This window comes from Paroedura picta, chromosome 7 (assembly GCF_049243985.1).
Source record: "Paroedura picta isolate Pp20150507F chromosome 7, Ppicta_v3.0, whole genome shotgun sequence".
NCBI lineage: Eukaryota > Metazoa > Chordata > Lepidosauria > Squamata > Gekkonidae > Paroedura > Paroedura picta.
In genome coordinates, this window is record NC_135375.1 from 123,760,570 (window position 1) to 123,787,103 (window position 26,534).

The 26,534-nt window shown below is 52.9% G+C and overlaps 1 protein-coding gene across 6 annotated transcripts; it reads left to right on the plus strand.

The window, feature by feature from the left end:
- The first annotated feature begins 1,885 nt into the window (after nucleotides 1-1,885).
- Nucleotides 1,886-26,534, plus strand: FBXO40 (F-box protein 40). Of its 6 annotated transcripts, none has more exons than XM_077346334.1 (6): nucleotides 1,886-2,023; nucleotides 2,772-2,934; nucleotides 5,608-5,667; nucleotides 13,632-13,661; nucleotides 15,474-17,375; nucleotides 25,665-26,534. In XM_077346334.1, the coding sequence occupies exons 4-6, from the start codon at nucleotides 13,641-13,643 to the stop codon at nucleotides 25,890-25,892; spliced, it is 2,151 nt and encodes a 716-aa protein (XP_077202449.1). In that variant the 5' UTR covers nucleotides 1,886-2,023; nucleotides 2,772-2,934; nucleotides 5,608-5,667; nucleotides 13,632-13,640; the 3' UTR covers nucleotides 25,893-26,534. The 6 variants fall into 6 exon arrangements, with proteins under 6 accessions (XP_077202449.1, XP_077202448.1, XP_077202451.1 ...); XM_077346335.1 differs by lacking the exon at nucleotides 1,886-2,023 and having other exon boundaries at nucleotides 2,417-2,934; nucleotides 25,665-25,907; nucleotides 26,227-26,534; XM_077346333.1 differs by lacking the exon at nucleotides 1,886-2,023 and having other exon boundaries at nucleotides 2,416-2,934.

Below are 26,534 nucleotides of genomic sequence, written 5' to 3' on the forward strand. Positions count from 1 at the left end.
GGGGAGATCCAGGGTTCAAATCCCCAGTCTGCCATGATGGGATCTTGCGGGGTTACCTTGGACCAGTCATAGGATTATCGCGATGATAAAACAGAAGAGAGGAAAAACAGTGTAAACTGCTTCGAGGCCCCATTGGAGAGCGAGGTAACAAAGCAAATAAACTTTCCCCTCACCTTTTTGGTATTTTCTTCCCTTACTGGTAGAGCTGGTTCATCCATTCCTTCAAAGGGGAGCTTAACTGCATTCTAGCAAAATATTCGTGCACAGCACTAATCCTCACGTTCATGGTTGCCTCCCGAGTTTGCAGAATTAGAGAATGGGAGAATACTAACCTTATTACAATCTCAATGTGAGTGCTTTGTTGATTTGATTAGTGTACCTGCATTCTTCTTTGGGGGTCACATGAAATCATTTGGGCTGGAAAACTGGAAATGATGTCACAATGTCAACTGACTGTCTAGGAATCCCCCTGATCTTTATGGTATTCCTAAAGGGATAGGGTTCAAAACTATACTAGGAAAACTGGATGGGAGAAATAACAATAATATCAGTGAGTAAAATTGGAGGTGTCTAAAGCTGTCTGCAAATCACTCCCTCTAGTCTAGAAGTTATCTTTAATGCAAGTGGATAGATGCAACTGTGTGGTCTAATCCTGAATTGCAGGATTGTGCTTACTCACAGGTGAGGAAAAAACACTCAGCACATGTTCAGAGGCATTCCTTCTTCACACAGGTAGATTACAGCAAGGCAGATTACAGAAAGGTGACTGATTAAAAAGAGAACCCAGGCTGAGGAAATCATGGCATTCATATTTCTGCTTTTGGCCCCTGGGCTTCCTAGGACAATGGTCGCCAACCCGCGGGCCATGGCGCCGGGCCACGGCTCCCTCTCCCCGCCCCCCCTGCAGTAAAAAACTTCCCAGGCCGCAAGCTTGCGGCCCGGGAAGCTTCTTACTGTGGGAGGGGGGAAAGAGGGAATCAGGGCCGCGCCTGCGTATTGCGCATGCACGGCCAAAATCGTGCATGCGCGGCACTTTCGCGCATGCGTGCATGCGCAAAAGTGCCATGCATGTGTGATTTCGTGTGTGTATGGTGCATGTGCGCATGCACGGCCGGGCCGCGCATGCACAATGCGTGGGCGCGACCGCGCATGCGCAGCATGCTCGGGTGGGCAGTTGCCCTGCCGGTCCCCAGCCTCAAAAAGGTTGAGGAACACTGTCCTAGGACAATGTGCACAGTGCACGGGGTTGGACAAGATGACCCGGAGGCCCCTTCCAACTCTATGATTCTATGACATGGCAAGATGGAAATCTCTCTGTGCCAAAGTGTGGAGTGTGTGAACCAGGGATCCCCGGCCAGGGGTCCACGAATCCCCAGAGGTCGATGGGAGTACTGGATGGGGTCTGCAGCCACCCCCTCCTGCCTTCTTCTTCTTCTTCTTCTTCTTCTTCTTCTTCTTCTTCTTCTTCTTATTATTATTATTATTATTATTATTATTATTATTATTATTATTATTATTATTTTGATGTATTCCCCGCCACTTCCGAATTGGCTCGTGGTGGGTTACGCTTATAAAAGCCCCATTAAAAGACAACAACAAAAAATTCCAACATGGTGGAAAAAATTCCCCACCCATCCCTTCCTACGGAAGGGGTGAGGAAGGAGGTTATACTACTCATACCCAGGGTGGGGGGGGGGCATTGATCTACCTCGCCTAACGGACTTAAGGTGAGGGGACCGGCCACTTCCATTGCTTCCCCTTTTCCCGCTCCCAAGCTTGAGTGAGTTCTCTCCTGGGTTCTGTGCTTGGGAAGGGGTGGCGCCTGCATGGCTACTCCTGCCCTAAACCGCCTCCTGCCTCTTCCCCACTCAGTCTTCCTGGAGCCTGCCTGTAAACACGGGCGGTGAGGGCACTTCTGGGAATGCGGCAGAGAGGCATAACTAGCTGACCACTTCTTGGGCTACTCAAAACCTGAAAAATGAATTCATGGGGTCCTCCATTGTCAAAAGGTTGCAAAAGGCTGGTAGGAACAGTTGCTGGACATTTTATTTACATCTCGGGGCAGGAGGAGGGGAGTAATGTATCCCTTTCCTATCTGGGAGGCTCCCATGAGATGGACTGGACCTACTGGGAGATGGGCTGGACTTTTCCTGTCTCTTGGCAGAGTTCATTAGAAAGTCTGTTAGGAAGTGTTTTTCCTGTGTCTGAGTGGAATTCATTAGGAAGTCCATTATTATTATTATTATTATTATTATTATTATTATTATTATTATTATTATTATTATTATTATTATTTAGATTTATTTCCCGCCTCTCCCGACAGGATCGAGGTGGGTCACAACAACTAATCCCATTAAAATTCCCATTAAATCATTAGTCAAGGTCTTGCCTGCCTTACCTGATGAACTCACTGCAATGAGTTTTTAGAGTCCCATGTTTGTTTATTCTGGTGCCTCAGTTAATATTTATTCATAAAAGAACGGAAGGAAAACTGAAGGGCTGTAGGGAATCTGATCTCATACAGTCTACATCGAGAGGAAGGTGCCACGAAGCTCTCTGCAGCCAGTAAGAAAGATGATTCTGTTATAAACTGCATTCCACCCGGAGAATGTTATTGTCTTTTTCTGAGACATGAATCAGATGTTCCTCTTCTCGCTCCGATAAATATCGCTGCAGTGGTGGCAGTTTAAATAAATATCACGGAAGGACCGTGCGCCATAAGCAGAGCCCTGTGGTCACATTACTGAGCGCACCAGTTTTATTTTTAACAGCCCCTGGCGCTTGTCTGCATTTCGGTGGGGTTCGTTCCTGCCTGCTCAGATTTCCTTCTCCGCCAGCCTCCCGGCCGAGCCCCTCACCTCATTTCAACTTCGCCCAATAAACCCCCAGAGAGCACTGGTTTGGGGGTCTGTTCGAGGGGATGCTCCGTGGACGGTAAGACTTGAACAATCCTCTCTTTTGGGAATTGGAGTGCAACAGTCAGGGCACGGCCAGGACAGAAAGCTGCAAATTATGTCACTTTACCCCCCCCCCCAAAAAAAAACTAGGTTGGCTCGTTCTTCAGAATGTGTTCATGTTTCTTAGAGAATGCATCCTTGCGGGAAATCCCAGCTGGGACGACATTTTGAAGCAGTTCACCGAAACAGGTGCTGGATGTTTTGACCACTGGAATTCCAGCCTTTCAGATAATCCCCGCTGAGGGAAACGGCATTTGTGCTAGGAGACTCTGTGCAGGATTCCTTCCTGGGAATAACTGGCCAGGTCTAGTGGTTAGGACGGCGGACTTCTACTCTGGCATGCCAGGTTCGATTCCCCGCTCCTCCCCCACATGCAACCAGCTGGGTGACCTTGGGCTCGCCACGGGACTGATGAAACTGTTCTGACCGAGCAGTGATATCAGGGCTCTCTCAGCCTCACCCACCTCACAGGGTGTCTGATGTGGGGAGAGGAAACGGAAGGCGAATGGAAGCCGCTTTGAGCCTCCTTCGGGTAGAGAAAAGAACCAACTCTTCTTCCTATTTCTGTAGCTTGTATTTTGGTGCTTTCTTTGAGGCTGTGAGTCGAGGGTTGCCATCCTCCAGCTGATGTCTGGAGCTCCTGCTATTACAGTTGACCTCCAGATGATTGAGATCAATTCCCCTGGAGAAAATGGCTGCTTCGGAGGGTGGAGTCGATGCCGTTATACCCTCCCCAGCCTCTACCCTAAAATCTCCAGGTATTTACCAACCCAGAGCCAGCAACTCTAGCTGTGACCAGCCCTAAAATTCAACACCTGAACCTTCTGCCCAGCAAGACAGGAAAATGTGGGCGAGGCGTCCTGACCCAGGATTTCGTGAAACCCCGGGGTTCTTTGACATCCCCGGAAGGGATTCCCGAATGGGTGGGAGCTAATTCAGTGTATACATGTTTGTTAAACATTTGTTGGGTGATATGACCACATATGTTCATGTTGACCACCCCTCTTCCAAAATGGCCAATGAGGGACCTAGAGGGGCTCTGGAGGGCGTGTCCACACCTCTGCTCCCCGACCCTATTCACTGTAAATAAGACAAAACAAAGAGAAAACTTTTTCCAAACAAGGTTGTTGTCAAATAGTAACGAAATAATAACCAGTGATGGTTAAACAATGCATAAGTAATGGTGATGATTGAAAAAGCCACCGGTTAAAGCTATAAAGAAGGCCTTTAGCCTGCAAATGGGAATTCCAAGGGATCTCCAGGCCCCACCTGGAGCCTGGCAACCCATTTCCATAGTATTCTTTCTCTTACAGTCTTTTATATGTTTAGGAGTTGTTACTCTGCAATTAAATAATGAAGGAACCCATTAGGATGTGAATATTATCTAGAGGCCTCTAGGTACTTGTGCAGTAAAGCTTTTGTCGGGGTCCACTGAGGAAGCATCCAGGAGCAAAATGCAGGATCTACGGGTTCTTCGCCTGCAATTTCCTGCAGCTTCTGAATATCTCTGCAGCATTACTTTGACTCGTTTGTGCTTTCAAAACATTGGATACAGCTTTTCTCTGCATTGTACCAATTCTTATTGCGTTGTCCTTCCATAGTCGATTTTGTTCTTTTCTATTACTGTCACATACTATGTTACACAGTTACACACATTTTGTAATTTTTGGCTCCCAACTGGAGTTCCCACCTGGGTTCCCACTGGCAACCCACCTCCATTCCATTCTTTTTCTTAAATTGTGGGTACAATGTGTAAGGATGCCAGCCTCCAGGTGGGGCCTGGGGTTCTCCTGGAATTGCAGCTCATCTCCAGACTACAGAGATCAGCTCCCCTGGAGAAAGGGGCTGCTCTAGAGGGGGGATTCTACGGCATTGTGTCCCACTGAGCTCCATGCCCTCCCCAAACCTTCATGAGTTTCCCAACCTGGATCCAGCATGGAGGGACTAGGCAGTCCTAGATGTCTGTCTCCTGTTTGCCAGCAAATGCAGGTTTTCAAACATCAGTTTAAAGCAGAAACATCGTGGCAGCGTTCCTGACAACAGAATCACGCGAAATAACCTTAAAATTAGTTCTGACACGTAATGCAAACCTCTTGTGGACAGACTATGCTCCGTTCTTCGCTCCCGCTTTGGGTTATCTGTCATTTATTCTCCCTCTTGTTTTAATCTGCAAGCAGGGCTAGTGCACGGCGCATAGCTTTCAGGCTATGTAACGGCCTGGGGATTCTGCAAGTCATGGCCCAGGCTAATTTTAGCAATTATGCACACGTCAAAATGCTCCCAAGAATTCCAGCCACAGAGGTCTGCTGGTGTGACAAACTGCTGGCTGTTTTTACTGTTGTTTCTCTAAGCCACCTTTGGGTGAGCAGCACTTATGCGTAAGATCTCGTGGTCCTGAAGACTCATGCCAAGGGGTGAGGGACGGCTCCCTGGAGTTTGACTCAGTCTGTGGGGCACCCGGTTCTGCTCTGCAATGTCCAACTGCTGGCTGGGAAGAGACAGAGTCTGAGCACGGACGTCAGAACAGGGAGCAGCTACAAGGAATCGCTTCATGTTTACCAACCCCAAACGGGTTGCCCAGCTGTAGCGCCTTTTGAATGACATGTGACTCCTTCCCTCCCACAACTGCATTGGCTTTGTTGCATTACAGATATTGGACATTTGTATAGCGCTCTGGAGCCTTCTGTAATCCTTCCAACAGCTTTGCAAGGTAGGCCAGAACAATCGTTTTCATACGGATCAGAGAAGGCCAAGGGCCAAACATTACAAGTCAGCAGATTTGGGCACGGACAATACATTTCTCCCCAGTAACATGTGATTGCCCCAAAACTCACACGTTGTGTGTGATAACAAGAGCATGTTTCCGCTCAAAGAATGTGTACGGCTGTGTGTAAAGCAGAGTCCTCTCTGAGGTGTCCACAGGCCTCCAGGGATGCCAGCCTCCAGGTGGGACCTGGAGATCCCCCCATTTTACAGCTCATCTTCAGGCGCCAGAGATCAGTCCTCCTGGAGAAAAGGGCTGTTTGGAGGGGGACTCCACTGAGGCCCTTTCCAGTCCCAAATCCCAAAGTCTCCAGGTATTTCCTCACCCAGAGCTGGCAACCCTAGATTCATGGGGCCTGCCAAGACCCACCAAGTGTTTTGAGGAAGTGGCTGGGGCCTGATGGAGCTTCAGCCCAGAAAGGTCACTGGAGAGTTGATTGGCTGTGCAGAATTTTAAAAATGTTGCTTTGGCAGCAGTGGCCACAGAAGCACAAGGATCGTCCCTTTGTGGCTGAGGTAGGGATGCCAGCCTCCAGGCGGGAGATCTCCTGGGATCACAGTTCTTCTCCAGACTGCAGAGATCAGTTCCCCGGGAGAAAAGGGCTGCTTGGGAGGGGGACTCTGTGGCCTTGGACCCCACTGAGGGTCAGGGATGCCAGCCTCCAGGTGGGGCCTGGGGATCCAGCCCTGGAAATCCAGCTCCTCTCCAGACTGCAGAGCTCAGTTCCCCTGGAGGAAAGGGCTGCTTGGGAGGGTGGGCTTGGGGATGCCAGCCTCCAGGTGGGGCCTGGGGATCCCCTGGAATTCCAGCTCATCTCCAGACTGCAGAGATCAGTTCCCCTGGAGGAAAGGGCTGCTGGGGAGGGTGAACTTGGGGATGCCAGCCTCCAGGTGGGGCCTGGGGATCCCCTGGAATTCCAGCTCCTCTCCAGACTACAGAGATCAGTTCCCCTGGAGGAAAGGGCTGCTTGGGAGGGGGACGGAGGGATGCCAGCCTCCAGGTGGGGCCTGGAGATCCCCTGGAATTCCAGCTCATCTCCAGACTGCAGAGATCAATTCCTCTGGAGAAAAGGGCTGCTTGGGAGGGTGGGCTTGGGGATGCCAGCCTCCAGGTGGGGCCTGGGGATCCCCTGGAATTCCAGCCCATCTCCAGACTGCAGAGCTCAGTTCCCCTGCAGGAAATGGCTGCTGGGGAGGGGGACGGAGGGATGCCAGCCTCCAGGTGGGGCCTGGGTGTCCCCTGGAATTCCAGCTCCTCTCCAGACTGCAGAGATCAGTTCCCCTGGAGGAAAGGGCTGCTTGGGAGGGGGACGGAGGGATGCTAGCCTCCAGGTGGGGCCTGGAGATCCCCTGGAATTCCAGCTCATCTCCAGACTGCAGAGATCAGTTCCCCTGGAGGAAAGGGCTGCTTGGGAGGGTGGGCTTGGGGATGCCAGCCTCCAGGTGGGGCCTGGGGATCCCCTGGAATTCCAGCCCATCTCCAGACTGCAGAGCTCAGTTCCCCTGCAGGAAATGGCTGCTGGGGAGGGGGACGGAGGGATGCCAGCCTCCAGGTGGGGCCTGGGGATCCCCTGGAATTCCAGCTCCTCTCCAGACTACAGAGATCAGTTCCCCTGGAGGAAAGGGCTGCTTGGGAGGGGGACGGAGGGATGCCAGCCTCCAGGTGGGGCCTGGAGATCCCCTGGAATTCCAGCTCATCTCCAGACTGCAGAGATCAATTCCTCTGGAGAAAAGGGCTGCTTGGGAGGGTGGGCTTGGGGATGCCAGCCTCCAGGTGGGGCCTGGGGATCCCCTGGAATTCCAGCTCATCTCCAGACTGCAGAGATCAGTTCCCCTGGAGGAAAGGGCTGCTTGGGAGGGGGGACTTGGGGATGCCAGCCTCCAGGTGGGGCCTGGGGATCCCCTGGAATTCCAGCCCATCTCCAGACTGCAGAGCTCAGTTCCCCTGCAGGAAATGGCTGCTGGGGAGGGGGACGGAGGGATGCCAGCCTCCAGGTGGGGCCTGGGTGTCCCCTGGAATTCCAGCTCCTCTCCAGACTGCAGAGCTCAGTTCCCCTGGAGGAAAGGGCTGCTGGGGAGGGTGGGCTTGGGGATGCCAGCCTCCAGGTGGGGCCTGGGGATCCCCTGGAATTCCAGCTCCTCTCCAGACTGCAGAGCTCAGTTCCCCTGGAGGAAAGGGCTGCTTGGGAGGGGGACGGAGGGATGCCAGCCTCCAGGTGGGGCCTGGAGATCCCCTGGAATTCCAGCTCATCTCCAGACTGCAGAGATCAATTCCTCTGGAGAAAAGGGCTGCTTGGGAGGGTGGACTTGGGGATGCCAGCCTCCAGGTGGGGCCTGGGGATCCCCTGGAATTCCAGCTCCTCTCCAGACTGCAGAGCTCAGTTCCCCTGGAGAAAAGGGCTGCTTGGGGGGGGACGGAGGGATGCCAGCCTCCAGGTGGGGCCTGGGGATCCCCTGGAATTCCAGCCCATCTCCAGACTGCAGAGCTCAGTTCCCCTGGAGGAAAGGGCTGCTTGGGAGGGGGACGGAGGGATGCCAGCCTCCAGGTGGGGCATGGAGATCCCCTGAAATTCCAGCTCCTCTCCAGACTGCAGAGATCAGTTCCCCTGGAGGAAAGGGCTGCTTGGGAGGGGGACGGAGGGATGCCAGCCTCCAGGTGGGGCCTGGAGATCCCCTGGAATTCCAGCTCATCTCCAGACTGCAGAGATCAATTCCTCTGGAGAAAAGGGCTGCTTGGGAGGGTGGGCTTGGGGATGCCAGCCTCCAGGTGGGGCCTGGGGATCCCCTGGAATTCCAGCTCCTCTCCAGACTGCAGAGCTCAGATCCCCTGGAGGAAAGGGCTGCTTGGGGGGGGGGACGGAGGGATGCCAGCCTCCAGGTGGGGCCTGGGGATCCCCTGGAATTCCAGCCCATCTCCAGACTTCAGAGCTCAGTTCCCCTGGAGGAAAGGGCTGCTTGGGAGGGGGACAGAGGGATGCCAGCCTCCAGGTGGGGCATGGAGATCCCCTGAAATTCCAGCTCCTCTCCAGACTGCAGAGATCAGTTCCCCTGGAGGAAAGGGCTGCTTGGGAGGGGGACGGAGGGATGCCAGCCTCCAGGTGGGGCCTGGAGATCCCCTGGAATTCCAGCTCATCTCCAGACTGCAGAGATCAATTCCTCTGGAGAAAAGGGCTGCTTGGGAGGGTGGGCTTGGGGATGCCAGCCTCCAGGTGGGGCCTGGGGATCCCCTGGAATTCCAGCTCCTCTCCAGACTGCAGAGCTCAGTTCCCCTGGAGAAAAGGGCTGCTGGGGAGGGTGGGCTTGGGGATGCCAGCCTCCAGGTGGGGCCTGGGGATCCCCTGGAATTCCAGCTCCTCTCCAGACTGCAGAGCTCAGTTCCCCTGGAGAAAAGGGCTGCTTGGGGGGGGACGGAGGGATGCCAGCCTCCAGGTGGGGCCTGGGGATCCCCTGGAATTCCAGCTCCTCTCCAGACTGCAGAGCTCAGTTCCCCTGGAGAAAAGGGCTGCTTGGGGGGGGACGGAGGGATGCCAGCCTCCAGGTGGGGCCTGGGGATCCCCTGGAATTCCAGCCCATCTCCAGACTGCAGAGCTCAGTTCCCCTGGAGGAAAGGGCTGCTTGGGAGGGGGACGGAGGGATGCCAGCCTCCAGGTGGGGCATGGAGATCCCCTGAAATTCCAGCTCCTCTCCAGACTGCAGAGATCAGTTCCCCTGGAGGAAAGGGCTGCTTGGGAGGGGGACGGAGGGATGCCAGCCTCCAGGTGGGGCCTGGAGATCCCCTGGAATTCCAGCTCATCTCCAGACTGCAGAGATCAATTCCTCTGGAGAAAAGGGCTGCTTGGGAGGGTGGGCTTGGGGATGCCAGCCTCCAGGTGGGGCCTGGGGATCCCCTGGAATTCCAGCTCCTCTCCAGACTGCAGAGCTCAGATCCCCTGGAGGAAAGGGCTGCTTGGGGGGGGGGGACGGAGGGATGCCAGCCTCCAGGTGGGGCCTGGGGATCCCCTGGAATTCCAGCCCATCTCCAGACTTCAGAGCTCAGTTCCCCTGGAGGAAAGGGCTGCTTGGGAGGGGGACGGAGGGATGCCAGCCTCCAGGTGGGGCATGGAGATCCCCTGAAATTCCAGCTCCTCTCCAGACTGCAGAGATCAGTTCCCCTGGAGGAAAGGGCTGCTTGGGAGGGGGACGGAGGGATGCCAGCCTCCAGGTGGGGCCTGGAGATCCCCTGGAATTCCAGCTCATCTCCAGACTGCAGAGATCAATTCCTCTGGAGAAAAGGGCTGCTTGGGAGGGTGGGCTTGGGGATGCCAGCCTCCAGGTGGGGCCTGGGGATCCCCTGGAATTCCAGCTCATCTCCAGACTGCAGAGCTCAGATCCCCTGGAGGAAAGGGCTGCTGGGGAGGGTGGGCTTGGGGATGCCAGCCTCCAGGTGGGGCCTGGGGATCCCCTGGAATTCCAGCTCCTCTCCAGACTGCAGAGCTCAGTTCCCCTGGAGAAAAGGGCTGCTTGGGGGGGGACGGAGGGATGCCAGCCTCCAGGTGGGGCCTGGGGATCCCCTGGAATTCCAGCCCATCTCCAGACTGCAGAGCTCAGTTCCCCTGGAGGAAAGGGCTGCTTGGGAGGGGGACGGAGGGATGCCAGCCTCCAGGTGGGGCATGGAGATCCCCTGAAATTCCAGCTCCTCTCCAGACTGCAGAGATCAGTTCCCCTGGAGGAAAGGGCTGCTTGGGAGGGGGACGGAGGGATGCCAGCCTCCAGGTGGGGCCTGGAGATCCCCTGGAATTCCAGCTCATCTCCAGACTGCAGAGATCAATTCCTCTGGAGAAAAGGGCTGCTTGGGAGGGTGGGCTTGGGGATGCCAGCCTCCAGGTGGGGCCTGGGGATCCCCTGGAATTCCAGCTCCTCTCCAGACTGCAGAGCTCAGATCCCCTGGAGGAAAGGGCTGCTTGGGGGGGGGGACGGAGGGATGCCAGCCTCCAGGTGGGGCCTGGGGATCCCCTGGAATTCCAGCCCATCTCCAGACTTCAGAGCTCAGTTCCCCTGGAGGAAAGGGCTGCTTGGGAGGGGGACGGAGGGATGCCAGCCTCCAGGTGGGGCATGGAGATCCCCTGAAATTCCAGCTCCTCTCCAGACTGCAGAGATCAGTTCCCCTGGAGGAAAGGGCTGCTTGGGAGGGGGACGGAGGGATGCCAGCCTCCAGGTGGGGCCTGGAGATCCCCTGGAATTCCAGCTCATCTCCAGACTGCAGAGATCAATTCCTCTGGAGAAAAGGGCTGCTTGGGAGGGTGGGCTTGGGGATGCCAGCCTCCAGGTGGGGCCTGGGGATCCCCTGGAATTCCAGCTCCTCTCCAGACTGCAGAGCTCAGTTCCCCTGGAGAAAAGGGCTGCTTGGGGGGGGGACGGAGGGATGCCAGCCTCCAGGTGGGGCCTGGGGATCCCCTGGAATTCCAGCCCATCTCCAGACTGCAGAGCTCAGTTCCCCTGGAGGAAAGGGCTGCTTGGGAGGGGGACGGAGGGATGCCAGCCTCCAGGTGGGGCATGGAGATCCCCTGAAATTCCAGCTCCTCTCCAGACTGCAGAGATCAGTTCCCCTGGAGGAAAGGGCTGCTTGGGAGGGGGACGGAGGGATGCCAGCCTCCAGGTGGGGCCTGGAGATCCCCTGGAATTCCAGCTCATCTCCAGACTGCAGAGATCAATTCCTCTGGAGAAAAGGGCTGCTTGGGAGGGTGGGCTTGGGGATGCCAGCCTCCAGGTGGGGCCTGGGGATCCCCTGGAATTCCAGCTCATCTCCAGACTGCAGAGCTCAGATCCCCTGGAGGAAAGGGCTGCTGGGGAGGGTGGGCTTGGGGATGCCAGCCTCCAGGTGGGGCCTGGGGATCCCCTGGAATTCCAGCTCCTCTCCAGACTGCAGAGCTCAGTTCCCCTGGAGAAAAGGGCTGCTTGGGGGGGGGATGGAGGGATGCCAGCCTCCAGGTGGGGCCTGGGGATCCCCTGGAATTCCAGCCCATCTCCAGACTGCAGAGCTCAGTTCCCCTGGAGGAAAGGGCTGCTTGGGAGGGGGACGGAGGGATGCCAGCCTCCAGGTGGGGCCTGGAGATCCCCTGAAATTCCAGCTCCTCTCCAGACTGCAGAGATCAGTTCCCCTGGAGGAAAGGGCTGCTGGGGAGGGGGGACTTGGGGATGCCAGCCTCCAGGTGGGACCTGGGGATCCCCTGAAATTCCAGCTCCTCTCCAGACTGCAGAGCTCAGTTCCCCTGGAGGAAAGGGCTGCTGGGGAGGGGGGACTTGGGGATGCCAGCCTCCAGGCGGGACCTGGGGATCCCCTGAAATTCCAGCTCCTCTCCAGACTGCAGAGCTCAGTTCCCCTGGAGGAAAGGGCTGCTGGGGAGGGGGGACTTGGGGATGCCAGCCTCCAGGTGGGACCTGGGGATCCCCTGAAATTCCAGCTCCTCTCCAGACTGCAGAGCTCAGTTCCCCTGGAGGAAAGGGCTGCCTGGGAGGTGGACGGAGGGATGCCAGCCTCCAGGTGGGGCCTGGAGATCCCCTGAAATTCCAGCTCCTCTCCAGACTGCAGAGCTCAGTTCCCCTGGAGGAAAGGGCTGCTGGGGAGGGTGGGCTTGGGGATGCCAGCCTCCAGGTGGGGCCTGGGGATCCCCTGGAATTCCAGCTCCTCTCCAGACTGCAGAGCTCAGTTCCCCTGGAGGAAAGGGCTGCTTGGGAGGGGGACGGAGGGATGCCAGCCTCCAGGTGGGGCCTGGGGATCCCCTGGAATTCCAGCTCCTCTCCAGACTGCAGAGATCAGTTCCCCTGGAGGAAAAGGCTGCTTGGGAGGGGGACGGAGGGATGCCAGCCTCCAGGTGGGGCCTGGGGATCCTCTGGAATTCCAGCTCATCTCCAGACTGCAGAGATCAGTTCCCCTGGAGGAAAAGGCTGCTTGGGAGGGGGACGGAGGGATGCCAGCCTCCAGGTGGGGCCTGGGGATCCCCTGGAATTCCAGCTCATCTCCAGACTGCAGAGGTCAGTTCCCCAGGAGAAAAGGGATGGTTTGGCGGGTGGGCACAAGGGTGTCCCCTGTCTCCCAGTGGGGAATGGAGGGTCAGGTTGCTAGATCCAGGTTAGGAAAATCCTGGAGATTTAGGGGAGGACTGGGACCTCACTGGATTCAATGCCATAGACTCCACCCTCCCAAACATGCTTTTTCTCCAGGCAAAATGGATTTCTGTAGTCTGGAGCTGAGCTGTTATTCCAGAGGGTCCCCAGGCCCCAGCTGGTGGCTGGCATCCTTAGTGGACACTGTGGCATTGTACCCCACTGGGGTCCCTCCGACTTTCCCAGGGTCCGACTCCAACTATTTAGGAGTTTCCCTACCTGGATCTGGCACCCCCCCCCCCTTTCCCCGGCTGGTGGCCTGGGGGGACCTGGCTGGCCTAGGCTGAGGGGAAGCCACGGCAGCCATTTTGTGGCTGGCTCTGCCTCTGGTTGTTGCTCTCATTGGCAGCCATTTTGTGATGGCACCCATGACACCGTGTCAGAATTAGTAAGGTGCCATCCTCCTAAGTCTGTCTCATGGATTGGCGGACGAGGGGAGAGTTGAACCGAGACTCAGCTCCCAGTTTCAGTGACCACTTCCACTCTCACAACCGACTAGAGCAGGGGTAGTCAAACTGCAGCCCTCCAGATGTTGGCAGGGGCTTCTGGGAATTGTAGTCAATGGACATCTGGAGGGCCGCAGTTTGACTACCCCTGGACTAGAGCATGTTCTCTTTTCCACATGCCATGCAGGGGTGGCCAAACTGTGGTTCTCCAGATGTCCACTGACCACACGCAAATGGGATACCATCTGCCACAGATGTGTTTATATGATTTCTGAAATGTCTTTATGATTTCTCTTGCTAAATATTTATTTTTTTCCCCCAGGACCATCAGATGCAACCTACAGGAATGATGGTAGGTACCTTTAGGAAGAGACGAGAGAGATTTTTTGTGAAAATTTAGGGTTACCATCTTCCAGATGGAGCCTGAGGTTCTCCTGGAATGACCCTTTGAGCTCCAGATCCGTTCCCCTGGCAGAAAGGGCAATTTTGAAGAGCAGATTCTGCAGCATCGGTCTTCACTGCCCTCCCCAGACTCATCCATGTGGGGAGCCTTTCTCCATTGGCGGAAACTTGCAAGAAATTCTTCTGGAGAGGAAGCCCCTTTACACCAGAGGAAATGTTCAAAGTTCACCAGGAGCAAAGTGGTAGTGAGAACTAGGTCAAAGCCTACAACAGGGATCCCCAACGTGGGTCCCGTGGGGCCACAATCCCCGCAGAAACCTGTTCCGGCAACCACCAAGTGGTTTTAGGAAGGGGGTGTGGCCAGGTGGCGGATCCTGCTCAGTGTCTTCTGATTGGCCTTTGGATATCTGATTGGCTCTGCAGATGAAAATAACATTTTGACAGCGTGCGCCACCACGGGGTTTATTTTACATTGTCTCCTGCTCCTTTTTCCTGGAGGTGTTTTGGGTGTTTTCTGAATTATTGCTTCTCCCCCTGCAGATGGGTTTCTTCTTGGTGGGTGCCTTCCCCTCCTGCAGCATCTGTTTTGTGGCTCCGCCCACCACCCTGTGTCAGAATTCTAAAAGTGCCCCCAGGCTCAAAAAAGATTGGGGACCCATGTCTAAAAATTGGCTTTTCTCCATCGTTTTGGCCTGGATTCTCCCCCACCCCAGGATATATTTGAATAGAGCTGGGATTGAGTAGAGCCAGCGTGGTGTACTGGTTAAGAACAGCGGATTCTAATCTGGGCCTATTCCGCACACAATAGATAATGCACTTTCAGTGCACTTTAGAAGTAGATTTTCCTGTTCCGCATAGGAAAATCCAGCTGCCAAAGCACATTGAAAGTGCATTATCTATTTTGTTCTGACCACAGTCTGTTGAGCCAGATGTGATTCCCCACTCATCCACATGCAGCCAGCTAGGTAACCATGGGCCAGTCACAGTCCTGTCAGAGCAGTTCTCACAGAGCAGTTCTGTCAGAGCTCTCTCAACTTTACCTCCCTCACAGGGCATTTGTTGTGGGGAGGGGAAGCGACTGTAAGCTGCTTTGAGACTCCTTCAGGTAGAGAAAAGCTGAATAGAAAAATCAACCTTTCTTCTTGTGCTTTTGCAGAGAAGCCAGTAGCAACATATAATTTATGTAATTATGGTAGGAAAGGGTAAACATATAAAATATACATATATTTGATTTTTAAATATTGACCATATTGTATTACACTTTCCTGGAAAATAATAGTGAAAAAAAATCTGAACAGCTTTATAAGGTTCTGGCTTTTTCACTGCAGGTAAAATTCTCCGGATCTCAGCTGTTGCCCTGAATTTAGTTATTTACCATAGGGCAGGGGTGGGCAAACTGTGGCTCTCCAGGTGTCCATGACTACAATTCCCATGAGCCAGCATATGGGAATTGTAGTCCATAGACATCTGGAGGGCTGCAGTTTGGCCACCGCTGTTTAGGGGATGTGTAGCATAACCAGGAGATCAACAGATTGTCTGACAAGCCAGGTAAGGGAAGTTGGGAGGTGGTTTGCCATTGCTTGCTTGCTGGCAGGGGCTCATGGTCATTGTAGTCCATACACATCTGAAGAGCCACCGTTTGGCCACCCCTGTGCTGGAAGATGCAGGCGGCTTCTTTGAAAAGCTGTCCAGAGAAGGGTTGCGGCCTGGCTTTTGCCAGCCCTTGGAAGATTTGCTCCTGTTTTTGTCTCCTCTTTGCTAGGGCAGGAAGCAGAGAACGGCCCCTGGGGAACACAAGCACTGCGAGAAATGCTTCAACCGGCACTGCCAGGCTCCGGTGGTGCCGGCCGTCTCTTGCGTGGTCATCGGCTGCCGTGCCCGCTGCGGTGCGGCCTTCCACATGTGCAAAGAGGAGGAGCACCGGCTGCTGTGCCCTCTGGAGCAAGTCCCCTGCCTCAACGCCTTCTACGGCTGCCCTTTCACCATGGCCCGTTTCAGAGTGGCCAAACACCTCCAGGCCTGCCCCGCTAGCATCGTCTGCTGCTCCATGGAGTGGAACCGTTGGCCGGCCGAGGGCTCCGAACGCGCCCTGCATGAGAACGTCCTGGAGGAGAAGCCCGGCCCCGAGGGCTTGGATGTCGCCCTGGCTCTGAGAGATCAGGAGGCTCTCTTCGGCACCCTGAAAATGGCCAAACTTTTCCCAGAATGCAAAGAACCTTGTGCCGCGGACGAGGAGGACACGGACGATGACGGATATCCGGGAAAAGGAGCTGCCGGCAAAGGAGCAGGCCCGGACGAAGCCAACGACGTCCCTCAGCTTTCCCAGGAAGAGCGAGAGAGTTTGGCTAAGGACAAAGAAGGGATGGATCTGGCCGGCTACAACGTCTGGGAAAACATATTTAGTAAAGAGATGAAAGCCTGCAAAGTGACAGCCTCGTTGGCTGAAGAGCGGGCGAAAGGGCAAGGCAGCAACGCCCCGAGCACAGGCCAGGCGGCCCCTGACAGCCCACAGAATGAGGAACCCAAAGCAGCCAGGGGTGCTGGTGCTGATGGAGGACCCCCGTTATCCCCTCCTCCAGTGAACTTAGCCGCAGAGCGGACTGGCTACGCCCCGTGGCAGGAGGGGGTCCTGGAGAGACTCCGGAAGGAGGTCCCGGTAGGGGATTATAACATGTACCTGGTCCACCACGGCAGGATGCTGATCCATTTTGGGCAGATGGCTGCTTGCACGCCCAAGGAGAAGGACTTTGTCTACGGAAACCTGGAAGCCCAGGAGGTGAAAACCGTGACCACCTTCCGAGTCCCCGTCAGCTACTGCGGCAAAAGAGCTCGCCTCGGGGATGTCATGGCACACAAGAAGCCAACCAAGACTGTTTCTGTCGACACTTCAGACCTGGGCGTGAGCCCGGAGGATCTCCCCAAGTCTGACATTGTCCAAACGACATTGCTGTGCGCCCTGGAGAAGGAGCTGAAAGGTCACGAGATCTCTGAAACAAAGAACACCGACGCGCTGTACGTGGACTTTGGGACGCAGACGCACAGCTTTGCAGAGGGGCCGTTCTCCTCCACGGCGGTCCTAGCAGACGTCCTGGAGCCCGAAGCCCCACAGAGCCTGCACTTGCAGCTTCACAGCGAGAGTGTGACCCGCAGGCATAACAAAAGCAGCTCGGCTTTCTCCTTCTCCTGCAACCGCTTCTTCCGGCGGGACGAGTTTCAGTGGCACTTCAAGAACGTCCATGCCGACATCCAGTCGTGCCTGGACGGGTGGTTTCAGCGCCGCTGCCCGCTGGCCTACCTGGGCTGTCCGTTTGTGCAGCATCCTTGGTGTCCTGCCGGGCAGACGTCCCGCATCATCTACAGCCAGCCTCTCAAGACATTTGCCGTGAAGCCCCAGGTGCACCCTGCCCTCTCGGAAACCAATCAGCGCAACCCGCCGAGGGACCACCGTGGGAAAGTGACGGACGCTCTGAGCAACCTCCCCCTGGAGATCCTGCAGTACATCGCTGGGTTTCTGGATAGCTTCAGCTTGTCGCAGCTGGCTCAGGTGTCGGTGCTCATGAGGGACGTCTGTGCCACCCTGCTGCAAGAGAGGGGGATGGTCTTCCTGCTCTGGGGAAAGAAGAGGTATTCCCATGGGGGCACGTCGTGGAGAGTCCGCAGAAAGGCAAGTGACGGGGTACAGTGCAGTGGGCATTCCTAGACATGAAGACGTGACACGGTTGTTAAGTTGGTGATGGGATGTGCTGTCAAGTCGCCAACTTATGGTGACCCCATAGGGCAGGGGCAGCCAAACGGTGGCTCTCCAGATGTCCACGGACTACGATTAGCACACATGACCGGACAGACGCACTCCAACACTCACTCTCGATGCACAAAACAGTCACTAACTGTCAAAGCTAACAGAAATGGAATTCTCTCATCATGCAACACATAAAAAGGTAAAGGTAAAGGTATCCCCCGTGCAAGCACCAGGTGACGCCCTCTAGCGTTTTCGTGGCAGACTCAATACGGGGTGGTTTGCCAGTGCCTTCCCCAGTCATGACCGTTTACCCCACAGGTAAACTGGGTCCTCATTTTACCGACCTCGGAAGGATGGAAGGCTGGGTCAACCCTGAACCGGCTGCTGGGATCGAACTCCCAGCCTCATGGGCAGACAGCTTCAGACAGCATGTTGCTGCCTTACCCCTCTGCGCCAAAAGAGGCTCTCCATGCAACACATAGGTATCTGTAATTATAGTCCATGGACATCTGGAGAACCGCAGCTTGCCCACCCCTGCCATAGGGCCTTTCAAGCCATGAGATGATGGAGGTAGTTTGCCATTGCGTTGTGACTCTGGACTTCCTTGGTGATCTTCCACCCAAATGCTAACCAGAGCTGACTCTCCTTAACTTCTGGGCAGAGATGAACAGAGGTGGTTGCCTCTTGCCTGCCTTGGCCTTCCTTGGTGGTCTCCCATTTAAGTTAAGGACACCTTCCCTTCCATTAGCGTGCTCCAGGTGGCTAACAAAATTAGAAAATTGAGGCCTCTCTATTACTTGAAATTATGATTTTGAATGGAAGCAGCAAGGATAGCAGAGGAGGCTGTCCTTCTGTTGGGACTTGAGGACTGGACTGGGTCCCTCCAAAAAATCCGAGCAGCAGAGAAACAGAGCACTTTGAAAGTATCCAGTTTGTGCATGAGGCGCAGATCCTGACTCACAGCACTTTGGGGTTTAAAAGAGAGAATCTTTACTAGGAAAGATTATTTACAAAATATTTCAAAGAAAACACTATGGCTGGCTCAAGCAGACTATATGCCTACACATTGAGAGCCTTAATGGAGGACGCTGCTCCTTGCTTCAGCAAAGGGCACATGCACTGATCTCCTCTTCCAGAAGAAGAGGAAGGGAGTGGGAACCTTAAAAAGGAATCTCCAGGACGTGTACTTGGGTTTATTTCATTGCAACCTCACCTGTGACCACTTGATGCATTAGGGAGCACACAAGGACAGCTCAGCTGCTAAAATGGCTCAACAAGTGATTTCAACCAATTATTTGCTGATTGCAATTCCAACACATTGGCTGCTCCTTCTGCTGCTGGCTGTTGGTGTTCCCAGTGGCAGTGCACTGTTAGAAAAAGGAGAAGGGCTTTTGCAACTTCTGCGGAGCATGCTGCATTGTAAATGCACATGCTCAGTAGTAACAAAATCTGACAGGCAGTGACCGCTGATATGGTGAATGGAGGAGTGTGGAATCTGTGGACAGACACTGTGTTCACATCACAGTATTTACAATTCAGTTTTGTGTGCAGTGGCCGCCATGTAACCCAAAGTCATGCCACAACATTGCTGGGTGCTCTAGCATTCACATGAAACTCTTTGGTAAAACCATAGAGCTTTGACTGAATGCTAGAACGGCCAGCTGTGCAGTGATGTCAGTTTTGGTTAGGTGGCTGCAAGTGGTGCCAGGACATCACGTGGTCAGCCTTCCAACCCCCCATTTTCGCCTGCCAGTGGCAGGACCAAGGGCTGGCAACCGGCATGGGTGGGAGTTCCTCTGCCCTCATCTGGCAAATGGGAGACCCATGAAAATATTTTGTAAGATGGCTTGGCCATTCTGCGCAGCTCTCCCCTATAAATTTAATAAATAGATATAAATAATAATAAAATTTAAAAGTTAGAGGTGGGCATTGTTTGGCTACCAACTTCTAGTTGGGAACAAAATACCAGAGGGTTGCACAACATGTGCAGATCAGAAATCCCTGTGCCAAGAAGCCTTTTGTGATTAAATTCTATGCCAGGTCATTCCTATGTATTTAGGAGAAGAAATGTTCTTTGGAGTTGAAGTCTGAATTTTGTGACAGATTCTTCTAGGGTGTTTGTAACGGTCCGGTCCTTTCTTTGGGACAACTGAAGAGGCAGGAGCCTGGAAAATGCTGAGGGTGGGTCTGAGACTTTATATCTGATGTAAAAATATGACGAAATCTTTCTGAAAGTTGATTAACTTACACTAACAGAGCTTTTTCAGCAGAAAGAGGGAAATGGTGTATTCCAGCTGCCAGGTGACAATAGCTCTTCCTTGTCTATTTTCTTCTTATTTGAAAATAAACTCTATAGTCTTCTTTAGTAAGAATAAATATGTTTTCTTTCACACTGGTGAAACTTTAAAACCTAAAGCTTCAATAGTAACTTTCTCCTGAGGTTTTCAGAGATACGTTTTTTCCTGTTTACATCAAGTCACAATTGGTTCCATTACTCCGTTTCCTTTTTGACATTCACAACACAGAAGCTGAGATTATTTTACATTTTCTGACAGATTTATATAAACACGACTAGAGAGACTCACTCTAACTCTCCCTCTCAACACACAAAACAGTCACTAGCTGTCAAAGCTAACAGAAAGGACTTAGAATCATAGAATCATAGAATCATAGAGTTGGAAGGGGCCATACAGGCCATCTAGTCCAACTTTACACTTATCTTTATTAAATTGCATCTTGTTCTCATTTGCCCATTTTTCCATTGTGTTCAGATCTCGTTGAACTCTGTCTCTATCTTCCGGAGTATTTGCCAGTCCTCCCAATTTGGTGTCATCTGCAAACTTGATGAGTAGTCCCTCCACCCCCTCATCTAGATCATTAATAAATATGTTAAAAAGTACCGGGCCGAGCACCGAGCCCTGAGGTACCCCGCTACTCTCCAGCCTGATGAAACACCATTGACAACAATGTTGACAACAACATTGACTTCTCCCATCATGCACCACTTCAGTACCTGGGAGTGTACAAAGGTCATAGAATCATAGAATCACAGAATCATAGAGTTGGAAGGGGCCATACAGGCCATCTAGTCCAACCCCCTGCTCAACGCAGGATTAGCCCTAAGCATCCTAAAGCATCCAAGAAAAGTGTGTATCCAGCCTTTGCTTGAAGACTGCCAGTGAGGGGGAGCTCACCACCTCCTTAGGCAGCCTATTCCACTGCTGAACTACTCTGACGGTGAAATTTTTTTTCCTGATATCTAGCCTATATCATTGTACTTGTTGTTTAAATTCATTACTGCGTGTCCTTTCCTCTGCAGCCAACAGAAACAGCATCCTGCCCTCCTCCAAGTGACAACCTTTCAAATACTTAAAGAGGGCTATCATGTCCCCTCTCAACCTCCTTTTCTCCAGGCTGAACATTCCCAAGTCCCTCAACCTATCTTCATAGGGCTTGGTCCCTTGGCCCCAGATCATTCTCATCGCTCTCCTCTGTACCCTTTCAATTTTATCTACGTCCTTCTTGAAGTGAGGCCTCCAGAACTGCACACAGTACTCCAGGTGTGGTCTGACCAGAGCCGTATACAATGGGACTATGACATCTTGTGATTTTGATGTGATGCCTCTGTTGATACAGCCCAAAATGGCATTTGCCTTTTTTACCGCTGCATCACACTGCCTGCTCATGTTTAGTTTACAATCCACAAGTACCCCAAGGTCTCGTTCACACACAGTGTTACCTAGAAGCATATCCCCCATCCAGTAGGCATGCTTTTCATTTTTCTGACCCAGAGGTAAATCCCAACAGTTTTGGGATCCACTGAAGAAGCAGGAATCTGGGGAAATTGCAGTTTACCGGATCTTCGTACGGACAGCAGTGTGACATCTGAAACTAGATGTTCACAGCAATGTTGTAACTTTGTATATTGTCACTAAAGATCTTAAAAATTGAATGCAATATTTTCGTAAAAGATACGAATGGTGTATAGATTAAATCGTACAGGGCTTCCTTGCGCAGTGATTTCAGGTCTGCTATGTAACTCAAGCGAGCCTCTTGTGGCGCAGAGTGGTAAGGCAGCAGACAGGCAGTCTGAAGCTCTGCCCATGAGGCTGGGGGTTCAATCCCAGCAGCCGGCTCAAGGTTGACTCAGCCTTCCATCCTTCCGAGGTCGGTAAAATGAATACCCAGCTTGCTGGGGGGTAAACGGTAATGCCTGGGAAAGGCACTGGCAAACCACCCCGTATTGAGTCTGCCATGAAAACGCTGGAGGGCGTCACCCCAAGGGTCAGACATGACTCGGTGCTTGCACAGGGGAGACCTTTACCTATGTAACTCCAGGTGGAGTCGGGCAAACCTTCAGAATGACAACTGACCACGAGATTACTGACTACAGAGAGACTGGTTCTTTGACAGGGACTCATGGGAATTGTAGTCCATGGACATCTGGAGGGCCGCAGTTTGGCTACCCCTGCTTTAGGAGAAAACGGCTGCTTTTGGCATTATACCTTGCTGAGATTCCCACTGCACCAACCCCAAATCTGCAGGAATTTCCATCCAGGATTTGGGATTGCTTATTTGTTCTTTGTTAAGATGAAAGGCAGAGGCACATGTTTTGCGAGCAGCACGGCAGGAACTCCAAAAGGTTTGTAGCTACCCACCTTTGCTGTTTCTAAGGAGCCTGACATAAAAGTGATAAACCTTCTTGTAAAATAAACAGGAGCCTTGTGGCACCTGAAAAGCTTTCATGGCACAAGCTTTTGCAGACTTTGCAACAGGCTGGGGGCAGCTAACAATACAATGGAAAAAAGAGGGCCAATTTAGGGTCAAGAAATTCCTGGGCCTTTGGGGGTGGAGCCTGAGGAGGCTGGGGTTGGGGAGAGGAGGGGTCTTAGTGGGGCATCATGCCACAGAGCCCACCCTACAAAGCAGCCCTTCCCTCCAGGGGGAACTGACCTCTGTCTGGAAACCAGTTCTAATTCAGCAAGCTCACCAGGGCAGAGTCTGCACTTACTTTGTTTATTCCATTGTCAATCCTGTTGAATTCAGATCGATTTGAACTCGGGTCTTCTTCTCCCCCCCCCCCATTGAAACAGTTAAGTGTTCTGCACGTGGTTAGGGTAGTTCAGAAGGGGAGGGGAGCCAAGCCTATTAAAGAAAGAAAGAGGCTTGAAGGGGGGGAGGAGCCAAGCAGGGAGCCTCTTTCTTTTCTTGGAGGGGGGGGGGAGAGGATCAAAGAAGGCAGAGAAGGGAGAAAAAAATACATGACCGACAGAAGTTGAGCGAAATTAGGGGCTTCTCCTTTAAGGCAAGCTTGTCACATGACCAGCTTTGGCCAATCAGGGGTTCTCTACCACACAGCAAAGCCCAGATTCAAAACAGCCTGCTTTCTGAATCCATATTTTATAAATACTGAGCATTAAAAGCACTCTAAGATATCGCACAATAAAGGTAGGGTCACTCTGGATCAACTCTTCTTACTGCAGAAGGAAAATTTAAGGGCCATTTCGCACGGCTTCAAAATAGCACAATGGTTGCTAATTGGAAACGCTACTAATTTGCCATAACCCACGACGTCGTAGACAATCTGCAACAATCCTGAAACCGACCCGCAAAAAGCGCTTCGTTGTAGCGCTTTCAGGGGAATCCAGAAAAGTGGATTCACCCTCCGGATAGCGATACACTCCTGCAACCAATCTGCAACAGTAGCGCTAAAGACCTGTGCGTTACCATTGTTGCTGGTTCTTCAAAGTCCCTCCCCCTGGCTCTCTCCTCCAAACTTCCGGCGAAGCGATCGCCATTTTTTTTTCTCCGAGCGCGCGGGGATAAACGCACCAGCGAGCCTCTTTCTGTTTAGAGGCTTCCCTGGCTTCAGTCCTTCACCTTTAGTCACTAAGCACAAACCACATAAAAGCCCGTTTGCTGAAATAAAGTCCCTTTATTTTTTACACATAAATTCAGCCGAAAATCGGGCCTGTGAGAGGGGGGGGGATTTTTTTTTTATCACTCGAGGCAGCGTGCCAACGATCATACAATCAAACGACAGCTCACATTAGGCAGCTGGATGGGTCTCTCCGTAGCAACGAATCTACCTAGATTCGTTGCTATGGGTCTGTTTTTTTTTTTTTAAACCTTTCTTAAAGGGAAAGGGGCTGTTTGGGAGCATGCTAACGGCTGCCCATTGGCTGCTTGACGGCCAGGGGCAGGACGAGCTTGGCCATAGCGCTTCCTTTCTAGCGATTTCTGCCGAGACCGGAAGCCTGTGGGAAACGCTAAAAAACGCAACTGATTCCACTACAAAGGCAGGTATGCATAACGACGAATTCCACTATTTTAAATGGCGATTTTTCATTCCACAAACAATTTGCAACAAAGATCCCCGTGCGAAAAGGCCCTAAATCACCCCGAATAAAAATGGAATTCACATTCGGTGTAGAGGGCAGGGAGTGAATCGAGCTGGGATTGGAATAAAAGCTCCGTGCAGTTTACACTCAGGTGCCACCTGGAGGTTGGCAACCTTAGCTGCAAATATGGATGCACACACATCAATGACTAAGAAGAACTACTCTGTAGCTGACCATTAACAAATTTCAAGTCCCAAATGAGAAAAATAGATTGTTCAGTATTAGTAGGGATGCCAGCCTCCAGGTGAGACCTGAAGATCCCCTGGAATGACGGCTCCTCTCCAGGGATCAATTCCTCTGGAGAAACTAGATGCTTTGGAAGGGGGCTCTGTAACGTTGCACCCCTTGGGGGCCCCCTGTCCTCCCCCAGGATCCAACCCCAACTCTCCAGGGGTTTTCCAACCTGGCCCATGGAAAGCCTTTCCCCTCCAGGCTCACCTGGCACCTACCTTATTCACTTCAGGTGCTTGGCCAAAACATGGAGATGGTGGGTTCTCCCTCTTTGGACATTTCTAAACAGAGGCTGGAGAGCCATCTGACGGAGAGGCTGATTCTGTGAAGGTTCAGGGGGGTGGCAGGTTACAGTAGATGAGCGATTGGGATGTGAGTGTCCTGCATAGTGCAGGGGGTTGGACTAGATGACCCAGGAGATCCAACTCTATGATTCTCTGATTTCTGTTTTTCCAGGCGTGTAGTGAAGGAGTTGATATTTTACTACCATTTTTATAATTGTTCAATTCTTTGTTCAAGTCACTTCATGATTTTGTACTCTGCCTGGGTTTCTAATGGTAGCTTTAAAGTAACTTTAAGAAGAGCGGGTTGTTTATATACCCTGCTTTTCACTACCAGGAGGAGTGCCGAAACGGCCTTCTCTTCCACTTCTCACAACAGACACCCTGTGAGGTAGAGAGAGCTCTGAGAGAACTACTCTGTAAGAACAGCACTATGAGGACTATGACTAGCCCAAGTTCATCCAGCTGTTTGCATATGGAGGAGGAGTGGGGAATCAAACCCAGCTCCTAACCTGGGGAATTTGATAGACTGAGCATAAGTGTGTGTCTATATCAGCCTTTCCAAACTTAATTACCGTTGAGAAACTCCAGAGACATTCTTCAGGCTCTGAGAAACACCAGAAGTGGCACAATTGTGCAGAATATGGTTAGGAAGCAGAACTGTGGACATGTCTACCAAGGGCCCCTCCCCACCCACCCCCAATCCATCATTGGCCATTTTGGGAGGGGGTGGATCAACATGACCATATATGATCATGTCACCCAACAAATGTCTAACAAATTAAAAAAAATATTTAATATTTAACTCCCACCCATTCAAGAAACCTTTACAGGGCCAGCAGGAAACACCACGGTGTCACCCTGGCTGAAAAAGCCTGGTCTATCACATTTTAGCTTACAAATTGGAGCAGGGACCAAACTTTAGGTTTCTTGCACTATAAGGCACTGTGAAGCGTGGCTAATAAACATAAAAGGTAAACGTGCAAAGGGGGAATTTCCGCACATCCCCTCTGGTTTAGTTCTGTCTTTTGCTATTTGCATTTCTTAAACCCTTCTATAAAAATCAAGTCCTTGGAGTGGATGTCAGAATCAATAAAAGCTGCATCAAAAGCAATCAATGCCTCTTAATCTGATCAAAGAAAACGGGGGGGGGGGAGGGGAGAGAATGAGTTGGAAGTTCTTAGCAAGGCCTCCGTCTGGGGCTCTGTGCACAGGAGCGGCCGTCCCCCGCCGTCCCCCGCCGTCCCCCCCCCCCCGATCTTTGTTTCTTGTTTCTAAATCCCGCTTGCTCCCCGCGACAGGTCTGGAAGTTCAGCAGTTTGTTCTCCGCCATAAAGAACTGGCAGTTCAGCGACACGCCTTCCATGGCCGCGCACTTGAAGACCTGCGCTTTCTACGAGGCGGAGCACAAGACGGACCCCGTCCAGCTGACCAGCATGTTTTCGTCGGAGGGGCTCATGCAAGAGAGCTTGGTGTCCACGTTTATGCGCAAATCTGCCCGCAAGAAGCTGGAGAGCAGGCTGCGCTAATGTGCAGGGGCGCGGGTGAGTTTGTGGGCGTGTGGCTGGGCCTCTGTTCCGCTCTAAAAACCCGCCCTGCAGCTGTCTCTGAAAGACATTGCACACCCTCGCTTGCTCCTCGTAGTTCAAGAGAAACATCTCAGCCGCAGCGGGAGGCTTTCGGGGGCTGAGGAGGGCCGGTCCATTGGCGAGCCCGTCGACCGGAACTGCGCTCCTAGCGCCTGCAGCCTCCCTGGTGCCCTCGAAAGCGCCAGGAGGGTTGTGGCAAGGGGCCGAGGGGGAGCGAGGGACCCGGGATCCCCTAGGAGTCTGTCTTGTGTCTCTTCTCTCTGTCTCGAGCCAGGCTGGGAGAATCCGCTGGGGGATTGAGGAGAGTCGGATTGAAACCTATTTGGAAACGGAGCCTGCCTGTCGTGCCTGTCGCGCTGCCGAGGACCGAGCTTGAGGTCCGAGGCGGCATCCTGAGCCTGCACCGTAATTGACCAGTGGGGAGCTCCATCCTGCCTGCTGGAGCCAGTCAGTTGAATGTGAAACTGACCGACAGCACGCACTGGCCGGAAGATCCATGGTGGGGCTTCTGTAGATAAGTTGGGGTTTGTTGTGGGGTCTTTGTACCATCATGCTGGGGTCACATTAAAGAGCTGAAATGAG